This window comes from Gopherus evgoodei, chromosome 9, assembly GCF_007399415.2.
Source record: "Gopherus evgoodei ecotype Sinaloan lineage chromosome 9, rGopEvg1_v1.p, whole genome shotgun sequence".
In the NCBI taxonomy this organism is placed as follows: Eukaryota; Metazoa; Chordata; order Testudines; family Testudinidae; genus Gopherus; species Gopherus evgoodei.
The window spans coordinates 85,494,836-85,509,675 of NC_044330.1; the positions used below are offsets into that span (position 1 = coordinate 85,494,836).

General features: G+C 46.0%; 1 protein-coding gene across 3 annotated transcripts in view; it reads right to left on the minus strand.

The window, feature by feature from the left end:
• Positions 1–10,990: 10,990 nt before the first annotated feature.
• Positions 10,991–14,840, minus strand: part of HEPH (hephaestin) — a 33,393-nt gene continuing 29,543 nt past the window's right edge. For all 3 annotated transcript variants that reach the window (XM_030574772.1, XM_030574773.1, XM_030574771.1), the window contains one exon: positions 10,991–11,963. In XM_030574772.1, coding sequence (XP_030430632.1) covers positions 11,725–11,963 — 239 coding nt within the window. In that variant the 3' untranslated portion in view covers positions 10,991–11,724. The remainder of the gene's footprint in view (positions 11,964–14,840) is intronic.

The following is a 14,840-nucleotide window of genomic DNA, read 5'->3' on the forward strand; positions in this document are numbered from 1 at the left end:
AAAATTTCCTTCGCTGAATTTCAGGCCATTCTTTTCTCCTAATTATACCCCCTTGGAGCTAAACAATTCCTTCTCCTACAACTATCTAGAGATGGTTCAGCTATCCTTGGTTGTTTACACAAATTCTACATATTAAGCCAGTTTGATCTTTTTCCGTAAGCCAGTCCCTCTGGCTCCTTCATCATGTGTACAGCTCTTCTCTGAATTCCTTTCATTTTGTCTTTCCGGTTGGTGTGTTTGGCCCTATTCTGGCTTGCACTTCAACACAAGAAAATGAGGAGGCTTAGAAGCAGGGAGGAGGAGGAAGGACATTTAAAATTCAAGTGTATAACAGGAGAGAGAGAGAGAGAGAGAGATGGAACTGCATGTTTGTGACTCGCTTGGGAAGAGGAGCACATTGAGATCAAACTGCAGAGAATAGGACAGACAATCCCCCAAACTGGTGATTATTCTAATGATTAGATTCACCAAGCCAGCAACAAAACAGCTTCTACAATAGCATACTGGTCACCCAGAAGCCAAAATCACTGCTTCCTTAAAGCAATCCAGCCCACCCAGACAGCCACATCAACTATGGTGAGGGAAAGGAATGGTTCCAGACAGTTTTTAGCTCTCTAAAATCAGCATATTTCTGACCTTACAGAGGAGCACAAAGAAGCCATCAGATAATAGCTTCAACAAGGGAGCCCAGACAGTAGGTGGTGGGTAGCCTGCATTCTCTCCCACTCATTCTGGCTGTGCAACAGTTGTTTACAGACTACCAAAAAAAGTTCTCTCAGTGATGCAGAGAGCAAATGACGTTGTGGTCCCCTCTTCAAAAGACTTTTCAACCCCATTTTAGATCAAATGTAGCTTGTGAGGATTACAGTCAGTAGAAGGTAGGGTGGAGGTTGGGTGAGGGTTATAGTGCTAAAGCTGCAGTCTTACTTAAGCCTGCCATGGGCACATCTAGATGGCTCAGAAATCCATCAGCTCTTTTTGGAAAAATAGGGCAACTCCCACTTCTTAGTGGAGGCCTGACAAGTGAGGTGGTAGGAGAGATTGACATGAGGAGAAGGTGGTAACTTGGTGAGCTGTGATCAGGAAGTCCTTCTACCCCTACCCAGGCAGTATGGAAAGAGGCACAAGGATAGAATTGTTTCTAGGGAGATTGATACATGTGGATATTGCCCTATCACCTGTTACTGGTAATGACAGTTAATAGGAAGAATATACTTCTTTTTACAGTGCAACCTGCATGTATCGGATGTCAGAAGAAGGATATTGAAGGCAGACATGAGTTGGGCTGTGTAGATTTCTCTCTGCATTGTTGGGAGGAGGGCTGCAAGAGAAAAACTAGGAGAGTCCATGGATTTTACTGAGGAAAGTACTTTGGCCTTTTCTGTTGCACTTTTTATCTGAAGACCTCAGTTTATTAATAGTATAAACTACATTTCCAGTATTGCAACCATTGACTGGGGGTTTCATCTGGGATATAGTAGGCTCCTCTGAGGTTTAACTGCCCCTTTTAGTGCTTTGAGTCACTTATTTGTTTCGTTACTAGCTGGAAAGTTAATGTACTAGGAGCAAAGAGGAGTGTCTGGTTGAACAGCAGAGCTTAACGTGAAAGTGCTCACTGTTAAAATAATATAGTTAGGGCTAAATCCTGTACCTTCCTGTTAGGGTTGCCAGGCGTCCATTTTTCAGCCAGAACGCACAGTTGAAAAGGGGCCCTGGCGGCTCCGGTTGGCATTGCCAACTGGGCCATTTAAAGCCCAGTCAGCAGCGCAGCAGGGGTCCAGGGCTAAGGCAGGCTCCCTATATGCCCTAGCTCTGTGCAGCTCCCGGAAGCAGCACCCAGGTCCTTGCAGCCCGGAGGCTCGTAGGCAGCCAGGGAGGCTCCGCAGGCTGCCCCCAGCCCGAGTACCGGCTCTGCTGCCTTCATTGGCCGGGAACCATGACCAGTGGGAGTTGTGGAGGCGGCGCCTCTCTGGCTGTCCATGAACTTAGGGGCTGCACTGCAGGGACCTGTTGGTCACTTCCTGGGAGCCACGGTAAATGCCACCGGGACCCAACAGGCTGCCCAGAGCCTGCAACCCCCCTGCCCCAGCCCTGAGCCCCCTCCTGCATCCCAAACCCTTCATCCCCAGCCCCCCACCAGAGCCCAACCCCCCAGCTGGAGCCCGCACCCCCTCTTGGAAAGAGAGGAAGGATGGTATAGTGGTTAAGGTAGTGGAACCTAAGAGATCTAGGTTCAATTTCTGGTTCTACCAGTTTTCCCTTGTGATATGGGGCAAGTCATGTGATCGCTGTGCTTTCGTTCCCCCTTTATAACATGTCTCTCTGTTTAGGCTGTGAGCACTTCATGGCCAGGACTATACTCTTACTATTTGTACAGGTCACTATCAGGTTGATTTCAGCTCTGTAATACAAATAATAGTCAACGTGATGGCATGGCAGGGTTGAATTTAGGAACCTCTTGCAGGGAGTTGGAACTGCCTTCATGCCTCAAAGTGCTGCATGAGAGAGGATTCCTCTATCCCCCATATCCAGGAGGATTAGGGGCAGCACAGTGAGAGGAAGTGGGAGGCCCTGTAACTGTTCTGACCAGATGTTATGCATGTGTGAATGCACTTTTATGTGCATACTGTTGAACATTTGGGCCAAACTGAAGAGCAAGTGACAATAAAAGAAGATAAATCCTGGCTCCATGCAAAGGATAAGCAAACAGAAGGAAAAGTTTCCTGCACAGCATGCTCATTCTGGTCTCTTCATTGTGACTAATCAACTAAGTATTGAAGACAGAAGGTAGAGAACATGAGAGGTGCAATAGGCCACTAATGAGCTCCTCGAAACACTGCACTGGTTCCAATTAAATATAATCCAATTAGCAATCCAGCTGCTTTGAAAGTCATATTCTCATTATAAACATTTTATTATTTTTAAACAAATCTAGAGACCACAATTTGGATAGGTCACAGTTCTTACTTTTAGCCACGTTCTATGCCATTTCTTGGAAAGAAAAGAAAAATGATACAATTTAAATTTGCCTCATTTATTCAATTATCTTCCCGTACTTGGCAGAGGAACAGTTCCCAAAAATATCCTCCTTGTAAGCAGCAGGGTTTGGTTTCAGCCATGATTCAGTAGTACACATTCCCCGTGGACTTATCGGGGTGGTTTATTTCCATTATGGCTATTGTGAAATGTTTTCGGTATGTTGCTCCTTTAACTAGAGAGGAGACTCTCCTCCCTTTTGCACTTTGCGCTCGGTGGCAGCCTGTTATGCACAGGAAACGCACACTGTGCTCTGTCTTGTGGAGTATTTTTTCTTCTGTTGTTTTGTTTAATATAAATCAGAGGTGAGCCTGACTGAAAGTCTGTGGCTGCTCTTTGTGCACAGGAAAACCGTGTCAGTGCCTGCAGAATTTAAGCTTTCTTTTAAAGAAAATTAAATTTTGAAATTGTACAAAAAAGGTTTTAGATTGAAAGTATCTAGGGGCAGGCACCAGGTTTGAGTTCTGGACAGGGCTGAGCAGACTGATCTCAAGGCCTTGTGTTACAATCGCTGTCTTTCTTCAGCAGGGAAAGGCTGGATGGGGTTCTCTCACAGACCACCGTTGCTGATCTTTTCACTGCTACGGGAGGAATTGCTGCTGAGAGCAGCACAGGGCATGGCTACGCTGCAGCTGGGAATGAGCCTCCCAGCCTTGGTGGACAGACTCACACTACCGGGGCTTGAGTTAGCGTGCTAAAAAATAGCAAGTATGGATATTGTGGTTCAGGCCTACCTGACCCCACCCTTGGTCTGGGCTCGGGTGGCTAGCCTGAGTCTCCATTGGAGAGGCAATGGCCACACTGCTCTGTTTAGCTCACACTAGCAGGGCTCAAGCTAGTGCGTCTGTCTGCCTGGGCTGAGGGCCTGCTCCTGGCTGCAGTGGAGACGACATTGCCCTCCATCATACCCCCAGCTCTGGGGTTGAGCATGCTGAGTCCACCGTGCTTGCAGCTGCAGTTCCATTTAACTCTCCATTACACACAGTGCTCCCTGTGCTAGTATCAATGCCATGTACGTGCTGCTGACAATCTGCCGTCTTCCCTTACTCAGCGTCTATGGCTCCTTGGGTATATTTGATCTTTCTTTCTGGTGCACATGAAAACAGAATCTGGCTTTCTCTGACTTAGCAAGTAAAGTGGAGGGTGGGAGGTTTTTAAAGGAGACATGCTGTGTAATAGATTTACTTGTCTGGAAAAAGGAAAAATAGCAGCCAAATTGTTCTGCGACATTCTATAATTGTGACTAACTGAACCTGAACACCATAAACACTAATTTCCAATAGAGGCTGCTCTGTCTATCAGCTGTACAGTCTTGCTGTTCTTGCATCACCCCAATAGCCTGTGGCTTTGTTAATCAATTACTGTTGAGTTGTTTATGGAGGGTTGATGTATTATTTGTATATATTCCTCCTGCTCTGCCCCCTCCCTATAGTTTTGTAATTGTATAGCAACAAAATTGCCCAGATGCGTCTGTGGCCAGTGAGCAACAACCCACCAGAGCAGCAGCACCGGTCTGTGCAATTTATTTCTATAGTTATGAGCCTTCACTGAGTTCCTTCCAATGTAGTTTCTTTGTTAGTGCTGAGAGGTGAATGAAAAGCTAAAAGGATTTATTCAGACCAAGAATAATTTAGCAGTAATAATCTAGGACAAAGCAAATCAGCTAGACTAAAGAAAAGGGCTAATTTATGAATTTACTGTCACTGATCTACAGAGCTTGCTATGATACACCCCAGAAAAACTGTATAAAGGTTATTCATCTTTGTGACAAGGCCTGGGCCTCCAGATAGCTCATGAGAGGTGGAGGGGGGAGTTTTGACTCTGTGTCCCTGAGACTCGGTCCCAGGCATAGAATCATAGAATATCAGGGTTGGATGGGACCTCAGGAGGTCATCTAGTCCAAACCCCTGTTCAAAGCAGGACCAATTCCCAACTAAATCATCCCAGCCAGGGCTTTGTCAAGCCTGACCTTAAAAACCTCTAAGGAAGGAGATTCCACCACCTCCCTAGGTAACCCATTCCAGTGCTTCACCACCCTCCTAGTGAAAAAGTTTTTCCTAAGATCCAACCTAAACCTCCCCCACTACAACTTGAGATCATTACTCCTTGTTCTGTCATCTGCTACCACTGAGAACAGTCTAGATCCATCCTCTTTGGAACCCCCTTTCAGGTAGTTGAAAGCAGCTATCAAATCCCCCCTCGTTCTTCTCTTCTGCAGACTAAACAATCCCAGTTCCCTCAGCCTCTCCTTGTAGGTCATGTGCTCCAGCCCCCTAATCATTTTTGTTGCCCTCCGCTGGACTCTTTCCAATTTTTCCACCTCTGCATCAGCACCTGTTTCTCTCTGTGGCTCCTTTAGTTGGTCCAAATGAGCTGGACCCAGCTTGAGAATTACTTTGCTGGTTGCAGGGTTTCCAAAAGATGTGTGCAGCAACACTGGATGGGCTTTTCTATTTAATAGTCGCCTGGAATCAGAGGTTGCTCAAGACATTCTGCCTAAGGCAATAGATTGTCATCAGGCCAACCCCCTTCTGCTACATAGCATGCACCCTGCGCACATTAACAGTTCCTTAACATAGGCCCTGGGTTTGTAAAATTTTTGGTGTGGCTTGAGTTTGGGGGGGAAGCCCAATGGGGTGCAAGGAAGAGCCCCCTATACTATAAGTTGGGGGGGAGTTAAGCCCCCTAGGTAGGAGAAAAAATTGAAAGTAAGGGTGCATGGGGAAGTCTGGTCCCCACAGACTGAACAGAAGTGTGGTGCTAACCTAGCTACCGCCCTGGCCTGGGAGTGTAAATGACTCCACCCCACCCCGACCAAGTTCTGGTACAAAATGTTTACGGGACCTTAGTGACTCTTTTAAAACACCACACACATTTCAAAGGGGTGCCCCATGCAGACAATATTAACCCTCTGTAGCTCCCTGACCAAGCTAAGTTCAGCTTCCCTATCAGAGTGGCAAATATAACAGTATGCACCTCTATAAACAAACTTCTCTGGAAGGACCCTACTTGAGTCCCTTATCCTGAGCAGCCATTCCCAGCCCTGCATTAGGGATCTATACCTAAGAGCACCATGTGTTGGGACTCATGGCATGGAGCTCCATTTCCTGTGAGCAAACCCCTCTGAGTGTCGATCTGAAGGCATTGTAAGGCGTGGGGAAAGCTGCAGCAGGCAAGTGGGGGGGGTTTCCCGAAAGGCTGAGGGAAAGATGGGGACCAAGCAATACATAAGTGGAATAATGGGGGAGATAATTGGTGGGGCTGGAGAATGAACATAGGGGGTCATGACACGGGGGCCATATAGGGTGGGTTTGGGATGCATTGGGGGACAAATGGGATGGTGGGGACTAGGATGGGGGGGCAGATGGGTGGGGTAGTTAGGAAAACAGAGGGCAGATGAGGTAGGGAGATACACAGGGGGCATATCAGGTAGGATGCTAGAGAAGGGGGCTGATACAGTCGGGGGACAGGAGATGGTGGGGCAGGAGAACTGGGGAAGGAGGCAGATCCCAGGTGGTCTGGGGTAGATAAGATGGTGAGAGATGGAGGGTAGGAGCCAGAGTGAGAGGTGGGCTAGGACATGGGAGGGGGATTTGGGGCAGGAAGTTAGGACACAGAGGAAACGGGGAGCAGGGATAGATGGAGTAGGGTAGGACATGGAGATAGGAGGTCTAGGGCAATGGGCCAATGGGGTCAGGAGGTGCTACTTACCTAGTCACTGCCCATTCCCAGAGACCTTTGTCCTTGGGCTCATCCAAGGAGAAGTCACCAGGGGCTGGGCTGTGGGCTCACCTAGGCTGCCCTCATCAGGCCAGGCCCTCCAGTGGCATGGTCTGTGCCAAGGCGTGTGTGTGTTTGGGCACCCTCCTGATGCGCATGAACAGTCTGTTAACAGGGCCGGTGTTGGGGTAGAAGGAGGGGCCCTTGCGAAGGTAAGTTGCAGATGGCAGGGCTCGGGCCCGAGTGGCAGGGTTGGGACTCGCTCCTTAGTTTCTGCCCTGGCCCACAGTGAGTCTAACTCTAGCCCTGTCATTAATGTGCTTTGATCTAGTCCCTGTTTCAAAGACGACTAAATCAAAGCAGGTTAAGGGACGACTAATGTGCAGCAGGTGCAGACAGTCTGCAGTGCAACAGGTATCACACCTCAGGCTGCTGTGTATCTGCTGCCCAAGGCAGCTGCCCAGCTTGACTATGCCTAGAGTGGCCTTTGCCAGGAATACAGTATTTAGGGACAGTAGGTTAAAATGGTAAAGCAAAGCCTAAATGCACATCTCTCACCTAACTTGTCAGCTTCTTGCCCAGAGAGGTGGGCCTCTCTGTGTCATGGCCTGGTGGGAAGGCAGCAAACCACCCTGACCTTGCTGAACTATCCTGGATCCAACTAACCCTCTGCAGGAATGGCAGGATTCTGATCCCACTCCCCTAACGCCTTAATCCTTTGTTTCAAGTTCTACTCTTTGTTTGCATGTGTCCTGGTCCCTACCCACCCACTCCCCCCACCACGTTCAGGTAGAGGAGGGGTTGGGGTCAGACTTGTAGTTGCCCATCTGGTCTCTGTGGCCAGTAGTAATGAAAAATTAATGGCCTAGTTACTGGTTTTCATTTTATCTCCAAGATATCTTCATTCACATGCTGATAGTCCATTCATACCAACGTGTGTGTGAGAGACCTACACCCAGTCAATCCCACTTATTCCCCTGTCCCTGAAAATAAATTAATCCCTTAATATGGGGTGGTTAGCAAAACAAAAGTGAGTGGGGAAACTGAGTCACACATACATTCCCTACTTTTCTAAAAGAGGATATGTCTCTGGCTGAATTATTAGATTTGGAGGTCTCCGCTTCAACTCCCAGTAGACTGTGATCCCTCCCATCCTCTTTGTTTTGCTATCCATTGTGCTAATGGTCCTTCCCTATGCAATAGCTCAGTGGTTTGAGCATTGGCCTGCTAACCCCACAGTTGTGAGTTCAATCCTTGAGGGGGCCACTTAGGGATCTGGGGCAAAATCAGTACTTGGTCCTGCTAGTGAAGGCAGGGGCTGGACTCAATGACCCTTCGGGGTCCTTCCAGTTCTAGGAGACAGGTATATCTCCATTATTCTAAAAAAAAAAAATGTTTTACAAATACCAATGTATTTCTAGAGTTACTGTCAGCAGCTATTACGATGTGCCTGAGCTGCTACAGCCACTGCACACAGTACCGAAGAACTAATTACTCATCAAACATATGCAACACACATCCCTTCCTTGCCAGAAGAGGCCATTACCTTGATGTTTTTATACTATGCCTTAGGTTATGTGGCATTAGTGTTTGCCTTTTTTAAAAAAGGCAAAGTATAACGCACATCACTGTTAAATAGCACAAAAACAAAACCAGTGTTTTGGCTGACTATATGTCAAAGCTATTAAGAACAATATAAAAGAACTGAATTATTAAGAGCGTAGACCATGGTTAATAAGAGGGAAAGTAGATGTCCGCCTACTTGGAGAAATGTGGTGTTTGATTACAGACATTAGGAAGTAATTTGACAGAGCACTAATAAAGTAAAAAAAAAGAGAACTTTTCATTTCAGACCTGCAGCAAATGATAGGTGATACTGCTGAGACAGAACAGTTTAATTTTTGTTACAGATCATGGCGCTGTCCCAGGAAAGCACTTGCAGAACTTTATACAAATCAGTGGGATTACTCACAATTGCACCTGTGCTTTGCTGATTCAGGGCAACATCGAAACTGCAAGCAAAATGCAGTATCCTAAGTAAGAAGAACCTCTGCCACTGTTTCTTTTTATGTTTGGTGCCTAAGATGGTGGTATAGGCTAAAAGAAATTTAATGAGCCAAGGAGGTTTAATTCTCCTCTCGTTGGCACTGAAGTCAATAGAGTTACTCGGGGTTTATACTGATGTAAACGAAAGGTGAATGTGGCAAATATCTTTATTTATTGCAGTAAGTCAACAAGTAGGATTCCTCTGAGGTATGAACACTGTTATCTAGGCCTCACAGTACTGCTCTGAGTGCCAACGCACCCTCCACACTCAATGCCGTCATAGAAAGCTAGAGAGATGAATGCTGCACTCGTATAGCCATTTCTGTTTTTCAAGTGCTGGACAAACATTAAGGATTAGGTTGAGTCTGAGCCACGTGGGTGTGCAGAGAGGTGAGGGAAGGAAACTAAGGAGTTTTCCCACCCCATATCTCCCTGTGCAGCAGCTGGGTACCATTGTAGGCCCTGTCATCCCTAAACAAATTGCCCCCCCCCAATACCTTTAGAAAATGTATCCCTTAACACTCATATATGTAGTGGGGACACAACGGTATCTGCCTGCCTAATCCTTAATGCTTGTAGAGTGCTTTAAAATTGTCAGATATAAGACGATCACCAAAGCAAAGAAGCATTGGAGAAAAGCAGGGATTCCACATGAGCCGAATGTGATTGTGTTATAATTATTGCTCTGAATAAAACAGAACTGATGTGCTTAAATAACCTGGCATTAAGTCCACTTAGCTGTTTCTGCCTCTGACAGCCACTCATGAGAGAGGATTCCCATCCCCTCCCCATTCCCCACCCTTTAAACATGTGTTGTCAACGAGATCTTCTCTGGATGCAGTTTCCTTGCCATACCTGTGTGTGTGAAAATGGGAGACATTTGAGGTCTGAGTGCTCAGAGCATTGGTAATGGAAGAGGGGTTAAACACAACCAGATAGTATGTAATCAAAGTTCTTGCCACTGAGAGCTGTTCAGTGGCCTGTGTGAAATGGCTTTGGTGGTCTTAGTTTAGTCCTTGGCAAAACAGGGTGCCACACCATTATTCTCTGAGCCTGCTGGGCTGTCTAAACAGAGAGGCTGAAAGTGCCATGAGACTCCTCTCGCCCCAAAGGCAGCCCCTCTGGCTCAGAATGTGGGGAAATTTTGCCATGCCAGTGCCCTGGTTGTATTTCTCCTGTGTCTGAACAGAGGAATTGAATCTCCCCGGCTTCAACCTAGTACTTTATTATCCACCCCTCAACCCACGGAAACCACAGAGTTGTGATAACAGCAGAATGTCCAGTACAGGCTAACTCTCCATGCGCATGGGAAGGGATTCACTGACCTTGAGCGCCTTTTCATCTCTAAGACCTTTGACTCTGTGTAGTTTGAGTGAGACGTACAGGAGGTAAGGTAAACCCAGCCCACTTTACTTGCAACTGCCACTTTCTTTGCTTCGGGAGTTCCCTTAATCTCAAGGCTCAGGCAGTCTCATTAACCATAGGGACCATGAAGGACAAACTTGCATTGGTGTTCTCAACAAACTCTGCTACTGGCACGTTAGCACATGCAAACCTGTTTCTCCCTCCAGGGTGTTTAGACTTCACTTGTGCTTCAATACAACTTCATGGCACAGGATGAGATCCCTGATCCGTGTCTTTGTCTGAGAATCCCAGTTGAGCTAAAATGTAAGCCTCACTTCAAGCACGTTCCTACGGCTTCTCCTCGGAACTGAGAGCATATTGGCCTTTCCCACGCCTGGCTCACAGCGATAACTCTGAATCAGTCAAAAATGCTAGGGTAGCTTAAATAAAACAATGTGTATTTTGATATGAAGAGTGGAAAGAGAGAGCATCAATGGACATGAAAATAAATGACAATGCTTCATAGCATATCAGCTCCCCCCTCTACTAGGAACTGTACAAACACTTAGGCCTTGGCTACACTCACACTTTACAGCGCTGCAACTGGGGTGTGAAAAAACACCCCCCTGAGCGCTGCAAGATACAGCGCTGTAAAGCGTCAGTGTAATCAGGGCAGCAGCGCTGGGAGCACGGCTCCCAGCGCTGCACGCTACACCCGTAAGGGATGTGGTTTACATGCTCTCTCCCAGCGCTGCCGCTCCGACTACACTCACACTTCAAAGCACTGCTGCGGCAGCGCTCCGAAATTCCAAATGTAGCCATACCCTTAAATATTGCACTTAATTTACACTTACAGATTAACAGTTTTAATGCAGGGAACTGTCAAGGCATTTTGCAGCATGTGTAAAAGCTCCACCCCCAACCACTTATAGTAAACCCTTGAAAGCCTGATACTCAGATGTGTTCCCTGTAGCATGCATATGCATTGTGATGTGTCAGCAGTGCCAAAGGCTGAAACACAGCTACTGTTATGTTCTTGATGGATCTCCTTAGACACTGTGACACAGCATACTGTATGTGTTCTTTCAGCTTCTCATAAAAAGCAGAGAAATCAGATAAAGTGCTTTCTCCTATCTATTCTCATCTTTCTTTATTCACAAACACTAACGATTATCTTTTTCCTCAGATTACTTGGGTTCAGTGTAAGATCATGGTTCATGGTCATTTAGGGAGACCATGTCCAGCCCAACTCTGGCAGCTGGGCAAAGATAGAACTCAGCCTGAGAGCTTTTGTCTCCTCATTCTTTCCTTCATTAGAAAGAGAAGACCCAAGCAAGTGAGGCTGCTTCAGTGGAGAGAGAATTTGCTGTGAGAAAAAAGTCTTCATAATTGCTTCTCCCCCTTTGGGAAAAGGAAGGCACTTGGAGATCCTTTTCACTCCCATGGCCCCTCTTCAGCTAGCTGAAAGGGGAACGCTCATGGGAGGAATTTTTGTTGACAAAGTGCTGAGGGCTCCTTGCTTGGCTTTATGAAGTGGCTTGTGCTCCATGCTTGTGGGTAAAAGGCCTTACACAACTCCTAAATTACTTGATTGTTTTTAGACATGAGTTTGAATCCATCATCCAGTATGGACCTCCTGTTGCGTCTTAACCTCTTTTGCCTCTCGAGGCGGATGATCATACCCAGCAGGAAGCTGGCAACGAGGAACAGCACAATCCCTGCAACAGCCAGAACGATGACTGTGACCTCCACTTGCTCCTGAGCCATCTTAACCCCAAACACAACGACCTTATGGGACTCATCCTCAGGAGAGGTCTCTGAGAGCAAACGAAAGGAGAAAGTGACTGTTGGGGGGCGGGAATGAGACAATTTAGGGCATCTGAGAAATATGGAGAAAGGGGAGTAGAAGGGAAGGAGAGATTCAATATATGGGAGGGGCCTATCAATTGTTGCTCAATCCCACAGGTCCCTCATCCTTTAGGCTGTGAAGGAATTTGCAGAGTGAGCAACAATTTGCCCTTCTGTAAACCCTTCCATCCAAAGATCTCAATGTACTTCACAAACATTCACACATTAAAACTCACACATCCCTATTAGCAAGTATCATTATCCCCCTTTTTACACATAAGGAAACTGAGGCACAGAGGCAAAGTGACTTGCCCAAGGAGTACACGAGACTCATCCTGCATCATTTTGCTGCTGTGCCAAGTCACTGGCCCTGGTAGCTAAATGACCATGGTGAGCCATTAAAGATCTTATGCTTTCCAATATTGCTGTTGCTGCTTTTGTCCTGCCAGGGTGTGACAAACTTTTGAGAAGCAAGATTTGCTTGGCTAATTGTGTGAAGAACTGTAGACCAGGGGTTTGATTAACAGGTAGCTGCTTGAGACTGGTATAAAATTAACTGCTTACTCCTATAACTCCTGACAGGTTTTCTATTTCTCCTCTGTTCAGTGCTCATTTTGAGCAAGGAAAATATTCTTTGATAGCTCTGAAATGCTGGCAGGGACGGGAGGGAGAAATTGGAAATATAGGGCCAGATCCTCAGCAGGTCTAAATTGCCTCTGAAGACAATGGAGCTCCTCTGTCCATTCATTCCAGCTACAGAGCTGGCCCATATATATTCAGTGTAGTAATTCTGATGCAGTATGAAAAGGGATGAGGGAGAGCAACTCGGTGTCAATTTTCAATGAACTCCCTGTAGCAGGCAATTTTAAAAGAAGCTCATGTGAGATGCTTCTGAACCTTTAAATACTTCTTTCCCCTATTAGTTCTATTGAATCACTTCAGAAAACATTGGTTCAAGCAATTTATTTCCCTGAGATAATGTTAGAAATTGTGATGGTGGATGTTTAGGCTCCTTTCTGGAAGAAATGGACAGGAAAATACATACTGTACATTTAACGGGGAAATAAAGCTAATGTTTGACATTGACAGCGTCCCTCAGTTTGGGGGCTCTTGTGGTCATTTATAAGAAGAGTGAGACTTTTACAAATGTGTCTATATGAAAGCTGTTGGGCTTGGTTGACAGAGCAAGGGAAGTTATCCTCACCCCAATTGCCTCTTTTTACTTTATACGAGTTTGAAGCTTGAAATACCTGTGCAGATGAATAAGTACATGATAAATGCAATATAGTGGGAGATCCTTCTGTTCTCTGTTCAGTGGGTTAGCCTCAGAGGCAAATTTATCTGAGGTGCAACCTCGTTGAAGACAGCACTATGCGAGGCATGAATTTGACCTTTGTTTAGCCTAACCAAAGGAAGGCTGAGGGGAGATGATTGTTCTCTATAAAAACGTCAGAGGAATAAACACCAGGAAGAGAGAGGAGTTATTTATATTAAGCACCAGTGTGGACCCAAGAATAAATGGATCTAAACTGTCCATCAACAAGTTTAGGCTTGAAATTAGATGATGATTTCTAACTATCAGAAGAGTGAAGTTCTGGAACAGCCCAAGGGGAGCAGTGGGGGTAAAAAACCCAACTGGCTTCAAGACTGAGCTTGATAAGTTTATGGTATGATGGGACTGCCTAGAATGGTGTGTAAACCGATTTGCAACTGCCAGCAGCAAATATCCCCAAAGGCTGGTGATGAGACACTAGATGGGGAGGGATCTGAGTTACTATAGAGAATTCTTTCCGAGGTGTCTTGCTGGTGGGTCTTGCCCACATGCTCAGGTCTAACCGATCACCATATTTGGGATTGAGAAGGACTTTTCCCCCAAGTCAGATTGGGAGAGACCTTGGGAGTTTTTCTCCTTCCTCTGCAGCATGGGGCACAGGTCAATTGCAGGATGTAAACCATGTAAACAGTGGATTCTCTGTAACCTGAAGTCTTCAAATCATGATCTGAAGACTTCCATAACTCAGCCAAAGGTTATAGGTCTATTACAGGAGTGGGTGGGCAAGATTTTGTGACCTGTGATGTGCAGGAAGTCAGACTAGATGATCATGATGGTCCCTTCTGGCCTTAAAGTATATGAGACCTGAGGGCTTGAAATGCCCTTTCCAACTCTGTGATTGATCTGTGCTTCTGTAAAGCAAGCGGGTTCCTTGGTGAGGGAGGAGCACCCACAGTGAGATTCCGAAAAAGCCACTTTTATTACTAGTCCTGATGTACAGAAAATGCAAAGCAAAAATGAAAACAGGTGCTAAAGCACCTCTGATATTTTTTTTAATCATCTCACTCTGCTCCTTTGTCATTTCAAGCACAGGGCAGCACAGCCAAGATAATTCACTCCTTCCTAGTGCAAGAACATCTTACACAATGTGAGAGCTGCAAAACAGTAACTTCCAGCTGGAAGTTATTATATGCCTGTGGTGCAGAGGCCTGTGAAACCACAGGAAAGAGTATGCAAGAAGAAGAGCTGACCCTTTCTGAAGTGAAAGGCAATTCAATCTAATAACTGCATAGAGCAGATATATTTGGAGCTATTATAAACCAAAACCTCCCCAAACACAAGCTAGAAACTCAGACAATCCAGCACGATGATTCAAGTGAGTCAAAAATCTCCATTTAGAATATACTCAAAACACCTCATAATCAAAGGTCACCTGCAGAGCACTGGGCTTCTGCCCTCCTTGCTTCTTTGTGATCGTTAAAGACCACCTTCATGGGTGGGATGTTTAAGTGTTTTTCTGTCTGGGTTTTGTGTGAAATATTGAGTCTCTTATCCCCTGGATTGTTAGAGAAGT